Source organism: Pelobates fuscus, chromosome 1, assembly GCF_036172605.1.
Source record: "Pelobates fuscus isolate aPelFus1 chromosome 1, aPelFus1.pri, whole genome shotgun sequence".
In the NCBI taxonomy this organism is placed as follows: Eukaryota; Metazoa; Chordata; class Amphibia; order Anura; family Pelobatidae; genus Pelobates; species Pelobates fuscus.
In genome coordinates, this window is record NC_086317.1 from 293,349,577 (window position 1) to 293,368,897 (window position 19,321).

General features: G+C 38.5%; 1 protein-coding gene across 1 annotated transcript in view; it reads left to right on the plus strand.

Annotated features, from left to right (window-relative positions):
* ABI3BP (ABI family member 3 binding protein) overlaps window positions 1-19,321 on the plus strand; it is a 416,270-nt gene that overhangs the window by 331,787 nt on the left and 65,162 nt on the right. The window contains exons 64-67 of the mRNA XM_063457646.1: window positions 5,681-5,773; window positions 10,986-11,054; window positions 12,355-12,564; window positions 15,255-15,363. Of these exons, the coding sequence (XP_063313716.1) occupies window positions 5,681-5,773; window positions 10,986-11,054; window positions 12,355-12,564; window positions 15,255-15,363 (481 nt within the window). The remainder of the gene's footprint in view (window positions 1-5,680; window positions 5,774-10,985; window positions 11,055-12,354; window positions 12,565-15,254; window positions 15,364-19,321) is intronic.

Here is a 19,321-nt window from a genome sequence, read left to right on the forward strand (position 1 = left end):
AGTAATACTTCCTGATATTATTTTTAAACCTTTGTCCCTCTAATTTAAGACTATGTCCTCTTGTTGTGGTAGTTTTTCTTCTTTTAAATATAGTCTCCTCCTTTACTGTGTTGATTCCCTTTATGTATTTAAATGTTTCTATCATATCCCCCCTGTCTCGTCTTTCCTCCATGCTATACATGTTAAGATCCTTTAACCTTTCCTGGTAAGTTTTATCCTGCAATCCATGAACCAGTTTAGTAGCCCTTCTTTGAACTCTCTCTAAGGTATCAATATCCTTCTGAAGATAGGGTCTCCAGTACTGTGTACAGTACTCCAAGTGAGGTCTCACCAGTGTTCTGTACAATGGCATGAGCACTTCCCTCTTTCTACTGCTAATACCTCTCCCTATACAAACAAACATTCTGCTAGCATTTCCTGCTGCTCTATTACATTGTCTGCCTACCTTTAAGTCCTCAGAAATAATCACCCCTAAATCCCTTTCCTCAGATGTTGAGGTTAGGACTCTATCAAATATTCTGTACTCTGCCCTTGGGTTTTTACGTCCAAGATGCATTATCTTGCACTTATCCACATTAAATGTCAGTTGCCACAACTCTGACCATTTTTCTAGTTTACCTAAATCATTTTCCATTTGGCTTATCCCTCCTGGAACATCAACCCTGTTACATATCTTAGTATCATCCGCAAAAAGACACACCTTACCATCAAGACCTTCTGCAATATCACTAATAAAAATATTAAAGAGAATGGGTCCAAGTACAGATCCCTGAGGTACCCCACTGGTGACAAGCCCAAGCTTCGAATATACTCCATTGACTACAACCCTCTGTTGCCTGTCACTCAGCCACTGCCTTACCCATTCAACAATATTGGAATCCAAACTCAAAGATTGTAGTTTGTTGATAAGCCTTCTATGTGCAACAGTGTCAAAAGCCTTACTGAAATCGAGGTAAGCAATGTCTACTGCACCACCCTGATCTATAATTTTAGTTACCCAATCAAAAAAATCAATAAGATTAGTTTGGCATGATCTCCCTGAAGTAAACCCATGTTGTCTCTGATCTTGAAATCCATGTGTTTTTAGATGTTCAACAATCCTATCCTTTAACATGGTTTCCATCACTTTCCCCACTACTGAAGTTAGGCTTACTGGCCTATAGTTGCCCGACTCCTCCCTATTACCTTTCTTGTGAATGGGCACAACATTTGCTAACTTCCAATCTTCTGGGACTACTCCTGTTATCAATGATTGGTTAAATAAATCTGTTAATGGTTTTGCTAGTACACCACTAAGCTCTTTTAATAGCTTTGGGTGTATTCCATCAGGTCCCATTGACTTATTTGTCTTTACTTTTGACAGTTGAAATAGAACCTCTTCCTCTGTAAACTCACGTGTAATAAATGACTCATTTATCCTTTTTCTTAACTGAGGTCCCTTTCCTTCATTTTCATCTGTAAATACCGAACAAAAATATTCATTGAGGCAGTCAGCTAGACCTTTATCCTCATCTACATACCTTCCTTCTTTTGTTTTTAATCTAACTAATCCTTGTTTTACTTTTCTTTTCTCATTTATGTATCTAAAAAAGGTTTTGTCCCCCTTTTTTACTGACTGTGCTATTTTCTCTTCTGTGTGTGATTTGGAAGCTCTTATAACTTGCTTAGCCTCTTTCTGCCTAATCTTATAGGTCATTCTGTCTTCCTCACTCTGGTTTTTTTTATAATTACTAAATGCTAACTTTTTGTTTTTTACTATTTTGGCTACATCTGTGGAGTACCACAGTGGTTTCTTGAATTTTTTGCTTTTACTGACAAGCCTAATGCAATTTTCTGTTGCGTTCAGTAGTGCAACTTTTAAATAATCCCATTTCTTTTGGACTCCATTTAAATTGCTCCAGTCTGATAATGACTCCTTTACACATATTCTAATTTTGGAAAAGTCTGTTTTTCTAAAGTCTAAAACTTTTGTTTTTGTGTGGTGTGACTCGGTCACTGTTCTTATATTAAACCACACTGACTGATGATCACTGGATCCTAAACTTTCACCTACAGTAATATCTGATACCAAATCTCCATTTGTTAACACTAAATCTAGTATGGCCTCTTTACGAGTTGGCTCCTCAACGACTTGTTTTAGAGACAATCCCAGTAGGGAGTTTAGAATATGTGTGCTCCTGGCACAAGTAGCTATTTTTGTTTTCCAATTTACATCAGGAAGATTAAAGTCACCCATGATGATAACTTCCCCCTTCATTGTCATTTTAGCTATTTCTTCAACTAGTAGATTATCTAAATCTTCAATTTGTCCTGGGGGCCTATAAATCACACCTACACGAGTTACTGTGTGATTACCAAATTCTAACGTAACCCAAACTGACTCTATGTTCGCCTCACTAACCTTTATTAGGCTAGATTTTATGCTATTCTTTACATACAGGGCCACCCCTCCCCCTTTCTTGCCTTCCCTGTCTTTTCTATATAAAGAGTACCCTGGTATTGCTATGTCCCAGTCATTTTTCTCATTATACCATGTCTCAGTAACAGCGACTAAATCTACACTATCAGTTGCCATTATTGCCACAAGTTCATGGATCTTATTCCCTAAACTGCGAGCATTTGTAGACATGACTCTAAGCTTATCATTTTTTAACACACTTGCTACAGGCACCTTCTGTCCTTGTTTTGGGGGACAATTGGATTGATGTTTTATCACCCTTTTGCCCCCCCCCTCCTAGTTTAAATACATCCTAACAAAACCTCTGAACTGCTCACTGAGAACATTTGTTCCCTTTTGAGAAAGATGCAAACCATCTTTTTTGTACAGTTTATTTCCATTCCAAACAGAGCTACCATGAGCAATAAAGCCAAATCCTTGCTCCCGACACCATACACCAAGCCACAAGTTAAAGTCCCTAATACGCATCCGCCTGTCATTCTGAGTGTTATGCACAGGCAGAACTTCAGAGAATGACAATGTGGAAGCAACCTGCCGTATATCATTGGCAAAAACACTAAAAACTTCCTTAACCTCTGAAACCTCATTGCAAGCCAAGTCATTTGTCCCTAAATGGACAAGTACATCCAATTCCCCTTCCTGCTTTGCTTGCTTAACAATATTACAGATACGTCTCCTGTCTCTGTGAGCAGTAGCTCCGGGAAGACACCTCACAAGACCACCATTGTCCATCTCCACACCTCTTATGATGGAATCCCCCACCAACAACTGCTTTCTATTAGGCCTCACCATAGTCTTCAAGCCTCTCTGCACAACACCACTAGCCTCAGTGCCTCTCTGCACAACACCACTAGCCTCAGTGCCTCTCTGCACAACACCACTAGCCTCAGTGCCTCTCTGCACAACACCACTAGCCTCAGTGCCTCTCTGCACAACACCACTAGCCTCAGTGCCTCTCTGCACAACACCACTAGCCTCAGTGCCTCTCTGCACAACACCACTAGCCTCAGTGCCTCTCTGCACAATACCACTAGCCTCAGTGCCTCTCTGCACAACACCACTAGCCTCAGTGCCTCTCTGCACAACACCACTAGCCTCAGTGCCTCTCTGCACAACACCACTAGCCTCAGTGCCTCTCTGCACAACACCACTAGCCTCAGTGCCTCTCTGCACAACACCACTAGCCTCAGTGCCTCTCTGCACAACACCACTAGCCTCAGTGCCTCTCTGCACAACACCACTAGCCTCAGTGCCTCTCTGCACAACACCACTAGCCTCAGTGCCTCTCTGCACAACACCACTAGCCTCAGTGCCTCTCTGCACAACACCACTAGCCTCAGTGCCTCTCTGCACAACACCACTAGCCTCAGTGCCTCTCTCCACGACACCACTAGCCTCAGTGCCTCTCTCCACGACACCACTACACTCTGAAAGTGCAGAAAATGAATTATGTAGATCAACAGACTGTGCAATATGCCTTTTATCCACAACTCCAAGTCTACCAGATCCTACAGTAATCCATCTGCCATTCCTAGTATGTCTCTGCGGCAGTGGCTTTGCAGCAGTTCCAGCCTGAGTTTGTTTACCAGATAATTTACAAATCTCAGACTTCAAAAATACAATCTCCTGCCGCAAAATAGAGAACTGTCTACAGATTAGACAACAACCAAACCTCCAAAAAGTGGAACGTGAAACAAATGCAAAGCAACTATTACACTGAACTAAGTCTGCCATTCCAATGAGGTGAATAATTTAAATCAAACAAACCTTAACTTTTTATTTATCCTCCTGAATACCTCGGATTACCTCCAGGTTATCTCCAGAATATCTCCAACCACAGACACTTAGAAGCAAAACTTAGAAGAAGCAACCAAGCTCTATTAGCCAAGCTAATGACAACAGCCCTTATATACTCCTAAAATCACCTCCCACTAGGAATGTTTAACACCTGGGTAGGCCTCTGCTTATTAGCAAACAATAGCTAATTTAAATAGCAATCAATAGCAAGTAGCTACCTAATCCAATCAAATGCCTTATAATTACCAACAGGAAACCAAACCTTGTGCAGTCAGTAACCTTTTCCTACAGATGAATCTTACCTGTAACAGTAAAAAATAACTCTTAGCACAACTCTTAGACAGCTGAAGCTTCTGTAAAACTCTCCAGAATATCTACAACCACAGACACTTAGAAGCAACACTTAGAAGAAGCAACCAAGCTCTATTAGCCAAGCTAATGACAACAGCCCTTATATACTCCTAAAATCACCTCCCACTAGGAATGTTTAACACCTGGGTAGGCCTCTGCTTATTAGCAAACAATAGCTAATTTAAATAGCAATCAATAGCAAGTAGCTACCTAATCCAATCAAATGCCTTATAATTACCAACAGGAAATCAAACCTTGTGCAGTCAGTAACCTTTTCCTACAGATGAATCTTACCTGTAACAGTAAAAAATAACTCTTAGCACAACTCTTAGACAGTTGAAGCTTCTGTAAAACTCTCCAGAATATCTCCAACCACACAGACACTTAGAAGCAACACTTAGAAGAAGCAACCAAGCTCTATTAGCCAAGCTAATGACAACAGCCCTTATATACTCCTAAAATCACCTCCCACTAGGAATGTTTAACACCTGGGTAGGCCTCTGCTTATTAGCAAACAATAGCTAATTTAAATAGCAATCAATAGCAAGTAGCTACCTAATCCAATCAAATGCCTTATAATTACCAACAGGAAATCAAACCTTGTGCAGTCAGTAACCTTTTCCTACAGATGAATCTTACCTGTAACAGTAAAAAATAACTCTTAGCACAACTCTTAGACAGTTGAAGCTTCTGTAAAACTCTCCAGAATATCTCCAACCACACAGACACTTAGAAGCAACACTTAGAAGAAGCAACCAAGCTCTATATTACAGTACAATAGGCAACATATGGTAGATAGAAAAGTGTGTAGTCTTTGCATTTAATTATTCTGCTGTCTTTCTTATGCATAGTTAGGATTGTGTTTTAAGTAATTACAAATAATCTATAAAGCTACAGATTTAACCCATAGCCCTGCCAGTAGAATACATGGCACATAGAGAATAGATTATTTTACAAATTTCTGTTTTGTTTCCTTGGACACTTTGAAGTGTTTCAGAACTATTTTATCCAGATACCCATAAATAACATATTTACAATTGAAATTAATAACTGAATTATCAATTTCTTAAAAAGGAAGTGTTCTGTTACCAGTGGTTCCTTCAACAGCCAAGCCTAACCGTACAACACCTGCAAAACAACCAACCTATCCTCCTGAGGATGACATTGGTATGTTGGCTCTATGCTTGTTTTTTTGTACTTGTTTAGTTGTGATTTCTTTTTTTTTCTTTATGTACCTTATTCATCAATTAACTTGTAAGATGCATGAAAATGGCAGGTATATAAAATATTCACCATATGGTATCATCCTATTACCATTTTATGTGAAATAATAGGTTCAATATTAGACTTGTCCTGGTAGTGTCAACATTAATGAACATTGGCTCAGCCATTTTGGAACTTGCTCCTACAGAGTTTCTAAAAATATTTAATAAACTCTGGTTAATTCACCAGTGGAAGTATGTTTTTTACTCTTGCTGTGTGCTTGCAGTTTACAAAATCTGTAATCTCACTCTTGTTAAATGCAGCAAACGGATGAATTCCTATACTTTAGAAATTCACAGCGATAAGCTCATTTAAATTATAGGTTTGGGAAATTTAAGATCTCAATTTAATGGTGTTTGTGGGGCAATGTCTGCAGCTATAGTAACAATTAATTCTTCAACCTCTCATGACACTTTTTTGCTTTTGAACCTTGACACCTATAAGGCCATTGACCTGGTTTCAAATCTTGAAATACCGTTTTATCAACATCTAATTTTTCTTATTTGTCCAGAACTTGCATAACTCATCCTTAACCTATCTTACAATGAATGGCCTTGACCTACCTCCAACTCCTAAGGAGTGGAGGGTCTGACAGGGATGTCCCATGCCCCCCTTTTTTAAATCTTACATTAGATCTTTTATTTTGCATCTTGCGAAGCCCAGGCAACTCTACTGGGATATCTATTGGGACATGCTGAATTTCACAAAAACAAGGAATCAGGTTGGGGGGGGTTTCAGCAATTTTTTATTAAATGTATTTAAAGTATTTTATAGCCTGTTCTGAGCTCTAATTTGACACATATCAACACTAGTAGCTTTTTATGCTATCTGACTCAGATATCTGCCCCTTCATATTTTTATATGTCCTGACAAGGACTATTCCAGGCAAAACAGGGCAGGTTAAGGTATGAAATGGAGTTGGTTACAAGGATACAGACCTACTCATTCACCAAAATATTTGTACACCGTGCCATAAAAATTACTTCTTAACCAGATACTCTGGGTAATGATATGTCCATCTCCACCATGGCAACCAGGCATCACAATTATCAAATGATTTGCCTAGTATTTTTTTTTTTTTTTTTTTTACTGTTTGCATATTGCATAGGAGGTCAAATATGTAATCTTATGAATATAAGCTTGCAAAACAAATCAAGTTTACATTGCAACGCTTAGCAAGAATAGTAAGTATATAGTTGGTTTGTTATACGTTTTTTTAAATTCATAATATTAATTATAATGACGAGATGAGTTTAGTTGTTTAATCAGCGTTGTTTTGTCCCCTGCAGCATAATATGACAATCATTGTTGGGCTTTATTTATATTTTTCATAGGTATTGATTTATACATGTGAAAAATATGAATAAAGCATATTTAAATATTAAAAATTTGATATTCATACCGAATTCAATATACCGTATATACTCGAGTATAAGCCGACCCGAATATAAGCCGAGGCCCCTAATTTTATCCCAAAAAACTGGGAAAACTTATTGACTCGAGTATAAGACTAGGGTGGGAAATGCAGCAGCTACTGGTAAATTTCTAAATAAAATTAGATCCTAAAAAAAATATATTAATTGAATATTTATTTACAGTGTGTGTATAATGAATGCAGTGTGTGCGTATGTGTGTGTGTATGAGTGCAGCGTGTGTGTATGAGTACAGTGTGTGTATGAGTGCAGTGTGTGTGTGCATGAATGCAGTGTGTGTGTGCATGAATGCAGTGTGTGTGTGCATGAATGCAGTGTGTGAATGCAGTGTGTGCAGGGCCGGTGCAAGGATATTTGCCGCCGTAGGCAAAACATTTTTTGCCGCCCCCTCCCCCCCCCCATATGTCCTGACTTCCCCTCCTCCTCCCTCAGTGGTCCTTACCTCCCCACCCCCGTGTTCCTTCACTCCCCCCCCCAGTGGTCCTGACTCACCCCTCCCCTAGTGGTCCTTACCCTCCCCTCCCCTAGTGGTCCTTACTTCCCCCTCCCCTCCCATAGTGGTCCTTATCCCACCCCCTCCCTCTCATAGTGGTCCTTATCCCCCTTCTCCCTCCCATAGTGTTCCTTATCCCCCCCATCCCTCCCATAGTGGTCCATATACCCCCCCTCCCTCCCATAATGGTCCTTATACCCCCCCTCCCTCCCATAGTGGTCCTTATCCCACCCCCTCCCATAGTGGTCCTTATACCCCCCTCCCTCCAATAGTGGTCCTTATCCCCCTCCCTCCCATAGTGGTCCTTATCCCCCCCTCCCTCCCATAGTGGTCCTTATACCCCCCTCCCTCCCATAGTGGTCCTTATCCCCCCCTCCCTCCCATAGTGGTCCTTATCCCCCCCCTCCCTCCCATAGTGGTCCTTACCCCCCCCCTCCCTCCCATAGTGGTCCTTATACCCCCCCTCCCTCCCATAGCGGTCCTTATACCCCCCTCCCTCCCATAGTGGTCCTTAACCCACCCCCTCCCTCCCATAGTGGTCCTTATACCAACCCCCCTCCCATAGTGGTCCTTATACCCCTTTTTTTTTATTATTAATTTTTTTTTTATTATTTTATTTATATTTTTTTTTTTCGTCCCCCCTCCCTGCTTGATATATGGCAGGGAGGGGGGCTCTCCTTCCCTGGTGGTCCAGCATTGGTAGTTCAGTGGGGGGGAGAGGGGGGCTGGCAGAGCTGTACTTACCTTTCCTGCAGCTCCTGTCAGCTCTCTCCTCCTCCGCGCGGTCTGTGCAGCTCCCTCTGTCAGCTCCCAGTGTAAGTCTCGCGAGAGCCGCGAGACTTACACTGGGAGCTGACCGAGGTGCTGAACGGACGGCGCGGAGGAGGAGAGAGCTGACAGGAGCTGCAGGAAAGGTAAGTACAGCTCTGCCAGCCGCCCTCTCCCCCCAGTCTGTATTATGGCAATGCAAATTGCCATAATACAGACTATTGACTCGAGTATAAGCCGAGTTGGGTTTTTTCAGCCCAAAAAATGGGCTGAAAAACTCGGCTTATACTCGAGTATATACGGTATTTTATATAATTGTAGATTACAGGAATCTGTTGTTGTTTTTATTTTAATTTTTTTATCATTAGTTACTGTCAATTACAAAAACCTCATGGACTTTCAATATACTCTTCATATGTTATAGCCTTTATCCACTGTGTGTAAGATAGATTGGAAGTTACATAAACCTATTTCCCCAAAAATAAAACATCCTACGAAAATAAGCCCTAGCTTATTTTCGGGGATGCCCGTAATATAAGCCCTACCCCAAAAATAAGCCCTAGTCGTTAGTTCGCTAATCACGAACATAGATTCGCAGGATTCCATACGCTAGTAAGCTAATCTATGTTCGGGGAAGTCTCCTTGTACATTGATTTTTAGGATTCCATGCACTAGGAAACTGGTCTATGTTCGGGAAATTCACCTAAATATGGACCTGATTTCTAGCACATGCTTGCTACCTTTTTTACCTAAAATAAGACATCCCCCGAAAATAAGACCTAGTGCACTTTTTGGGTGGAAAATTAATATAAGACCTGGTCTTATTTTTGGGGAATGATGGTACATGTCAATGAGAACATTGGTAGCACAATGGAGTAATATTGGAAACTGGGGAAAGACATATAGAGGTAAGGGTGGTGGGTATATTGGTAGATTGCAAGAAAAAGGTAACTATGTGGCTCTTTACATATTTAATAGGTTGGCAAAAATAAACATAATTAAAAATAAAATGAACAAATATATTCAAAATAAACCCATCTGTTTTTTTATAACCCATCTGTTTTTTTGACAATGAATGTTTTGGGAGTAAATTTTCCTTGCTGGTGACAAGACTTTTAAAAATATGAAAACAGAGAAAGCAAAGTCAGTATCTGAGCTATATTATTTTGGCACGGGTAGTACAGTGAAAGCAAGAATATGAAATTATATATTTTTTTTTAAATGAAGAGCATAATCTGGAAAAATGTAGTTTTTGTAGTTGAAAACTTTGCTTTCCAGTTCTACATTAAAAAGGTCTTCTGCAAAATCCGTAAGCTTTTACGGCCAGGAACATAAACAATGATTCAAAGAAATAACAATATAAAAAAAAAAAGAAAGAAACTTCTGAAGAGTACATACACCATTAAACAGCTTTTTAGCCAATAATAATAATGATCTCAGTCATCTGGGTTTTCCTTTCATACCCCTCATTGGCAAAGACTGTTTTATAAAGTCAGAGTTGGTGCCAAACTATGATTAAAGAAAAAAAAAAAAGGAAAACAGAAAATCACGAATACGCATGAATAAATAGATAAGTTATAAAGTATGGTATTTACAAATTTTAAAAGAATGAAATTATTACTCTATTATTTGATTTTAAAGAGGTGATTTCTGCATATTGTGACTAAATAAACTCATTATAGCCCTTGCCTTGATTACGGTAGTTAATGGATTCCCCATATGGACAAAACATATATTAGAGCAACACTTTTCATTTGCTGTCAATCAATAGGAAGATTATTTTTTTTCATATTGCGAGTTGACACATTACATGGGATGAGTATTTATCCAAGGCACATATTTTATTCGTTAGTTTTCATGGTGGAATTTTCCATTGATTCAAGTTATTATGTTTCAAGTAACAGGTGTCCAAAAAGCTTACCCAATAGAACAAATAAAACATGAATGCAGAGGGTTTATTTAGAGACCTATCTATGTGAATTAAAATAGCTGTTAGTGTGACACAACTGGGAACAGGTGTCATAGCATGGGGTACCAGGTCAGAATACAAAGCAATAAACAAACTTATATAAAGACAATGTAGTGCTGGATGCAGGCGTGACTGAAATTAGAGTAGCAAAGTTCAATGCAATTTAAATCAGCAGCAGGTTACCCAGGAGTTAAACCTGAAATATGCAGTGATACATCAGTATTTATATCGGTAAATGTCTGGTATGTTAAGGCTTTGGTAAAGCCGGTTCAATGCCAGGTGAAACCTACAGAGTCATTTTATGAACAATAGGAGCAGAAATGCATCTCTATATAGGAAATCACTATAAAGTTTTAGTGTTCCAAGTTGGAATCAAATGAATAGCAAGTGAATGACACTTTGTATTCCATTGTCACAAATGTTTCTACATAACTGCTGTCTATCTTATTTCAGTTGACACCACAGTATTTAGTCCAAGTCCAAAATCAGATATTGATGCACTGGGCAAAACCCGATACACAGGTATGAAGTTTGATCTTGAAGACCTATGTTTTTAATGTTGCGATATATTGCTGTAAGCAAAACATGGAATCTGTTCATTTGAATTCAATCTGTCCTCAAAACACCCTAACTTAATGGTAACAACCAGATAATGACTATAATAGAGGTTCACTATAATGAACTCATTTTTTACAGTCTTGCTAAAGTCCATTTTGAGTGTCTATGATTAACTTTCCTTGGGAAGAACATGTGGCAAACTGATTTGCAGTGATTCACCTGTGAACAGTGGCAAACTGGCTCAATGTTTGACACAGTTGGCCATAAAAGAATTTGTGAGTCCATAAAGATAGTGGTTGCAGTTTGACCCATTTTTTCTACTTTCTGCCCACTCGGCTCTTAGCTACCTTCCACTACAATTGCTTTCCAAAAAGCCAATGATCACATGATGAAAAATATTCCCTTTTAAATCTCAAAGCTAGTGGATGGGTCCCATAACTGTGTACACACAAAAGTGTATATTAATGATTCATAGTTTGTTGAATAACATCCAAAAAATGTGATCTAATATCAGTATGTGTGTGTGTGTGTCATGAGTAACGATTCCCATCTGGCAGCCTATTGTCTTCTTAAAATAGAACAGGTTATATCTCATTAAAGGATTGGCATAAGACAATCTAAGCCTCTAAAAACCTTTTGGTGGATGTAGCCCTTAACATTAAAAGAGCCATGTTACATTTTACAATAATTCAGATTTTTAATGTAAATTTGTAACAATGCGTCTCAAAAACCTAACCAATATAAACAGGTTGTGTATGATTTATTGCTCGAATGGGTCTGATTAAGATTCCACTTTCTGCATTATCTCTCTTGGGTGGAGGATTAACTTTATGTGAAGTAGGAAGACCCATAAATGTTTTTTCCAGTGAATACTTCAAGCCAGAACCACAAGCTCAGGAGAAGCCAGGATACAGTCACATGATAAATCATACTACATGTGTGCTTCACTAGAAAATGGATTTGTGAAGCTCTTGTGGTAACCTAATTACTTGGAATATGCAGAATGTTCACTACAGCTATATGTGCTCTCTGCAAATATTTAAGTTATAGGTTTTTTCTTGCTGTTTCGTGCTGTTTTGTACATTTTGACACACACACTTATCTGTCACATTCTCTAGTTTTGCTGCAAATTTTTCTGGAGTCTACAGTTTAACAGTTTTTTAAATGAATGCCTAAGTTTGGCCTGTAGGCCATACACGCACGACTACATCTACTTACAGTATATTCCTGCTAATATTTTCTGTTTGTGTAATGGTTCCTGCAGCACCCCATGTCAAGTATATGAGCAAGGACGAAAAAATCCCATGTTCTATAACTGAAAGTCTCAGGCATTTCCCGACAGAGGAGGCTAGCAACCAAGAAGCAACCATGCCTCCGCAGAACCCACCATCCAACCTTACTATAGTGACGGTGGAGGGTTGTTCGTCCTTTGTTATTCTGGAGTGGGAACCAAATGACAATGACACAGTCACAGGTTGGTACACCACATCAGTTAGTTTATATTATATACAGTTAGAAACATATCATTAGATCAGTGTTCCCCAACCCAGTCCTCGAGGCACACCTACCAGTCCAGGATTTAAGGATTACCCAGTTTTGTCTAAGGTGTTTTTTCTTTTTTTTTCTAAAAACACCTTAGACAAAACTGGGTAATCCTTAAATCCTGGACTGGTAGGTGTGCCTTGAGGACTGGGTTGGGAAACACTGCATTAGATGTCCAAATATATTTATCGATTAAAGACATATGTAATAGGAGCAAAATGTATTTTCTACTTTGTTTTCCAGTGGTGAAGAAGTTTGGAATACTTAAATTACAATCAGGAAAGACATAACATGTTGTTTTCCTCCATTGCAATCTATTGAGGGTCCAGTCAACCTGTCAATATAGGTTGAGTAATTAGTTAATCAGTAAAACAATACTATGAGGAAATATCTGACAGAAGACAAACCAATTATATTCTTAGTTCCCACTGCAGTCTGATATGGGCCAGTCTACCTTTTTGCCCTCGGTGACTTACACCAGCAGTGCCCCAATTTCATATTAATTCCATCATAAAAAAACGTATTCTTTCATGAATTCCATGACTTGCCGAATCTCATCTCCATTGTTTTATGACTCCTAACTTTCATTTAAGGGATACTATAGGCATCAGCACAACTTTATTGCTCAATTCTCTATTATTTAGTTACATCACTTTGTTTATACAGCCCTGATCACACCTGAATGTGAATGTGATTTACAGAACCTTCCTAAACACTTCCTGTAAAGATAGATTTATGTTTAATTACACAGCTTGTTTAATGTATGTTATCTTATCTTATCTTCTGCTCTGTTGGTGGCCTGCTATATCCTGCAGAAGCCTCATGTGTGTGAATAAAGTTCAATTAAAGGGATTCTATAGTGCCAGGAAAACAAAGCCGTTTTCCTACCACTATAGTGCCCTCTCCCTCGCGCCCCCCTCCCGCGGCCCTGAAGGGGTTAAATACAGTCACATACCTGAATCCAGGGCCAATGCCTCTCAGCGCTGAGTCAGGCTCCGCTCACACTCCTCTGCCGAAGCCCGTGCTCGCATTAGGATTTCCCCAAAGGAAATAATTCATCAATGCTTTCCTACGGGGAAAAAGCTGACACTGAAGGTCCTCATGAAGAGCGTGAGGACGTTCAGCGTTAGATAACAGCCACTGAGGGCTTAGAGCTGCAATGTAAACATTCTAGTTTCTCTGGAACTGCAATGTTTTACATTGCAGCACTAAGTGCAAAAGGGACACAGCACCCAGACCAATTCAATGAGCTGAAGTGGTCTGGGTGCCTACATGTCCCTTTAACAAGGTAGGAGATACAAAAATTCTAAAATAAATAAGGTCTGAAACTATTTTTTCATGCTGGCTGGGTGCATTACAGGCAGGAGAAGTGTGGCTAGGGCTTCATTAACAGAAACAAAAGTGATTTAACTTATAAATGACAGATAATTATGAAGTGAGACTGCAGGGGCATGATTTATACACCAAAACTGCCTCATTAGGCTAGTTGTTTTGATGCCTTTAGTATCCCTTTATTTATTTTCCTCCTTTCTTTAATTTTTAATATGTATCCCTTGTTTATTTCCCATTTCTTCACAATTCATTTAACATTGTCTCCCTTTTTCCCATTTCTCTTTAGCACACCTGGTGTGCTTTTCTAGATTTGTGTTTTTTTAATCATTTTCCTAGAATTGCTGACTCTATTCAACAATAAATTGCATGATAAAATCTATAATTCACCATGCAACGAAACAGTGTACACATGTTTTTATGTATAAAGGGCTTCTGTCCTTTTTTTATATAACACAATTTCAGAGGATAACGTTATGGCAAGAACATCACCTGGTCTTTTTACAGTAAAACACATATTGTGCAGTGCACAAATCTTCTGTGTAGGCATACACAAGCAGACTCTGTAACTTGCAAGAGAAAAAGTTAAGAGTACAATCCAGGAGCCTGGATAAGCATTAGGATACACCTACCACCACCAAACCCCTAGAGAAAGGGAATAACCCTCAAAGTAATGCAAATATAATGAAAGGAACCCTTAAAAGTTAAGGGGTCCTGGGCAGGAGGACGGCCAGTACAAAGAGGGAAGGCAGTCCTACCTTTATTAATACTAAGGAATGGGTTAACATAAATGAGTAAGGTGAAAAAATTGTGAGAGAAAGGCTAAACAGTGCTCAGAGTTAGCTACGGACACTGGGTGTCGGAAAAGTGAGTAGAAATACTCTCGATAACACTACAGTGTCGCTCTCTGAATAAGGTGAAGAAATAGCTTGATGCGAGTTTCGGTGTGTTAACATGCCGTCGTCAGGAGTGAGTAAGGACGAAACGTTACTAACTGGGTAGTATGAGCTTCCACAGTATGTCAATATGCAAGAAAAAAAATCCCCTAATCAGAAGAGCCAAGCAAGTGACTGGATTTCCCATCTGCCAGGTTACACTTCTTATGAATTAGCAAATTATTTATCACAGTGTTACTTCAAAAATGTGTTATCATCAGTATTGTAGAATTTTCAGATTTTTCTTTTATGAGATAAAGCATGATAACTTTAAACCTTTATGGAGGATGTTGGTCCTTTAGATATACAGTTTTTGCCAGAACATGCGTATACATTTGTTCTGCTCTTATGCCTACAGAATATGAGGTTATTTCGAAAGAAAACGGAGCACCTCCGGGAAAAGACCAGTCCATAACAACTACAAATCAGACGCACTCAACGGTGGAAAACTTGAAGCCTGACACAAGGTAAATGAAAAAGTTAGTACACATACATATAGCTGATGACAGATGTTTACAAAGCCACGTATCATTTAAAAAAAGAAAACTTTCAAAATATATGCACAAAGTTACATACCAATGTGCAAAGTCTCAGAAATTTAACGTGAATTTAACATTTTAGGACAAAATAGTCAAATGAGAAAAATTTGCCAAGTCTAGTATATTTTCCCCATGCCTGTTTGCCTACAAATTTCATTGAATTCAATTTAAATTCACTTTGAATTGTGAATAAATCTGTGAGTGCCATCATCGTCAGTTTACAAGTACATGTGAATAGGCAGCAGGTAGTAGTTTCTCATTGTATGGTTTATTTCCTAAACTGAGATTGTGAAGAAATTATGTAGAATTATTTTTTTTAGCCAAACTAGTTGGAAAAATATGCGAATTGGATTTTTTACTGATATTACAAGCCTTCCATAAAACTTACTTCCACAACTAAAAGTGTATGTAAACAATGGTCTTAATGGCGTCTCTAATTTTTAAGTACAGGTCTATAACTCTTGGGCCAAGTTTGGGATTCTTATTTAAAAAGCTAGACCACATCTGGTTTCTTTCAGTATCAGGAATTGTTCTTGATGAAAGCAAGTTCTTCAAAACAAACAAGGCAATTTGACTAATCTACAAAAAAAGTCGCCTAAGTGAATGCAACATGATACAGGCATTATTTAATTGAATATTATGCGTTTTATTATGAGCTGTGATGTCTTTTGGCATTTTAGTGGTTATATGATGTTTCTACATACTTGGATGCTGTCAGTCACTGGTTTCTGTTTGATTGATAGCCAGGAAAAATTGTATAGAATATTTTTATTTCCATTTCTTCTGCATTTACAATTTCTGCATTCACCTTACATATCTTTATAATATTTATAGTTTACAAATATTTCTAGAATGATTTTACTCCATACCCAGGGTCTGAAGGCCTCCACTTCCTGCCTCTTACTGTCAATGGAGCTTCTCTTGAATGAAGCACTGCAGTGCAGGGCTAGCTAGCTCATTGGTTGAGAGCATCAGCTAATCACTCTCAACCAATGAGCTAAGCCCTAGTCTGTGGAGGCGGGAAGCATGGTAAGAAGTCTGACTGTTGTAAAGCAATATGACCACCAGAGCACTCCTGGCATCATAACCACTACATAGATCTGTAGTGGTTATGGTGTTTTGAGTGCTCCTTTAATCAACCATATTTATGGCTTGCAGTTGTGCATTCACATGTGCAGCTTGATATACAAATTATGCATAAGTATCTTCTTGTCACCCCTCATTTGCAATAGCTGCCTCCCTTAAATGATATAAACAATTATGAAGTCTCTGTGAATCTCATGTGGTGTTAATGGGAACCTGGACATTCAGAATCTGCTGTAATCCAAATAATTTGAAAATAATATCCTAAGTACCATTAACAAGATCATGCCTCGGTGGATAGAAATGTCATTCTAATCCTCTGTGGCTTTTTATGGACAGTTTGCAGACCTTTCTACTGGCCACAATTTAGCAAGGTGCAGAAAAGTCACCGCAGTGCTTGTACGCATTAGTTAAAATTACAGTTCAATCAAAACTTCAATTTCCTCAAGCAATGGTTTGAATTATTTCATTTTTACTGGAGATACTGGAGAAACAAAGATTTCTGGAAGAAAAAGCTAACACGAATTTTTTTTCACATGACAATGCTTCTTTTAAGCAGTGAATACATTTCAGCTCTCTACTTCTTTACCCTCACATTTGGGGAAACTTACAACAGTGTTGCTGATAGAAATCGGGGGGGAGGGAGGGAATTCTAAGAGTGGAGCAATCACCATGACAATAAATGGAATCTTTAGGACATCTGCAATCTCTCTACAGTTGCTGACAATCTTCAACTAGGCATTTTTACTACATTGAATATTATATATTAATTTTAGTAAATTATATATATTATCCATATATCCTTACCCTGACTAAAAACCTAAAATGTTTTCTAGATTTTAAATATGCATATCTTGCCCTGTCTCCATTTTCCGTCACCCCCTTTTTTCTTCTAAATGCACATGATAAAAAAAATCTTTAACTAAAAAAAGTACACTGATTTATGTTATTCAACTATGCTTTAAATCAAATGCAACTGTTTTCCAGATTTAAGAAAAGTAATGCAATAAAATTCAATTTCATCTTGGGATATTCAAGTATACTTTGGTTTTATGCGTATTCTGTAAAAATATACAGAGTTATATATATTTTCAATACATTACAAGAAATCAGAAGGCACAGAGATATCAATCAGTCTTAGCTGAGGATGAGATCCTATCACCAAGGTTTAGATTGGCTGTTGTAAAATGACCCAGTGACAGCCTCTCACTGATGTTACAAGGTTTCAAATTACCTTCTTAAAGGACAAGTGTCACCTCAAAAGGATTTTACGATAATGCTCCTTTCATCAAGTCTTAAAAGAAAATGTATTTTTTTAAATGAAGTAAATGTAAAAAAAAAATAATGATAAAAACAAATTCCTACCTTTAGTAATGCTCATCCAGTCATATACATAAGCTACGGTATTAGGGAGCTATCTACCAAAAGGCTGAAAGACCTAAATTAAAGATGACTTAGTATTAGTAAATTCTGCCCCTACTCGCTATACCACCTGTGGCTGCTCACTGTTTAAAAAAACAAAACCCAAAACCCCCCAAGTGCCCCCCCCCCCTCCCGAGCACCCACCCGTTCTCTGAGCGGCAGGTGGGGGCCCTAAATTAGAATAAGGAGGGGGGACCTATTGTCTTCCCCCTGGCTCAGAGCACTCTGATTGGTTGGTTTAAGCTAACCAATCAGAGTGCTCTGACAGGTAAATGAAGCGACCAACAAATCAGGGTGCTCTGTGTCATCTTACACAGCATGGGAAAGTTCTTTGATTGTTGTAAGTGTTGCACAGTGGCAAACTGCTGAAGTCTTAATGACTCTTTGTATTTTCATTCTCCATTTAAGACTGTACTTCTGACCTTCATTGAAATTATTATTGAACATTGTTATCTTGGAGGTATAAACTTATTTCGAACAGTGTCTTCAATAAGCACATTCCACTATAGAATATTTCTACATGGGAACCATCTAAGACAGAAGGATTGTCATGATTTTATATAATTTGCTTTGCCCCCTATGGGGTTAACATTCGCATAAGGATATGAATTTTCAGGAGAGTGACATATCAGAAACAAAGGTGAACCAGCAAGGGACATATGGGCATTTTAATAGTATTTCCATGTTTCTTTCTCGTGTCATTTACAGTTAACAGTCTCCCAATTCCACCAGCATCTGTCCTTTCTGCCAAGTATCACTTTAAAGTCTCCTCTGTTTATCCAGCTGCTTGTTTTGGAGAGAGAGTTTATTCAGTCCACTTTTAGCGCTTTTCCATTGGCTTCTAATGCAACAAAATATGGGATTATAAGAATGGCTACTTGCCTGGCAATGTGTGATCCAGACACCCTGTGTTTATAACATAGTTGGTTGCAATTTGAAAACCAGTTAGTGATGCCAGAAATAAAAAACATGGCACCATTTTTTAATTTCCATATCATTTGTAAAGCACTTTGTCTTATTTTTAATTAGAATGTATTCTATAATAAGTGAATAGCCCACAAAGAAAACAGAGCTGCAGGATTAATTGATTACTCCTGGAGATGCTGTGCATAATTATGAAAAGCTATTATCATTATAATGTGCTTTATTAAATCTATTTATATTTATTGTTTGTTTTGTTTGTCCTATGTAGCACAATGCGATGTCCCTTTAAACGGGGAAAAAAAACAACATATTGCACAGTGGTGTGATGGAACACTATGCAACGTGTAATCCAGTGGAGCACTGGGACATCAAATTGATGTGCACTAAGCAAATATATAAGTGAGGTTTTGTAAGTGTGCATTTGTCTGTATATATGTGCTTGTGTCTATGTCTGTGT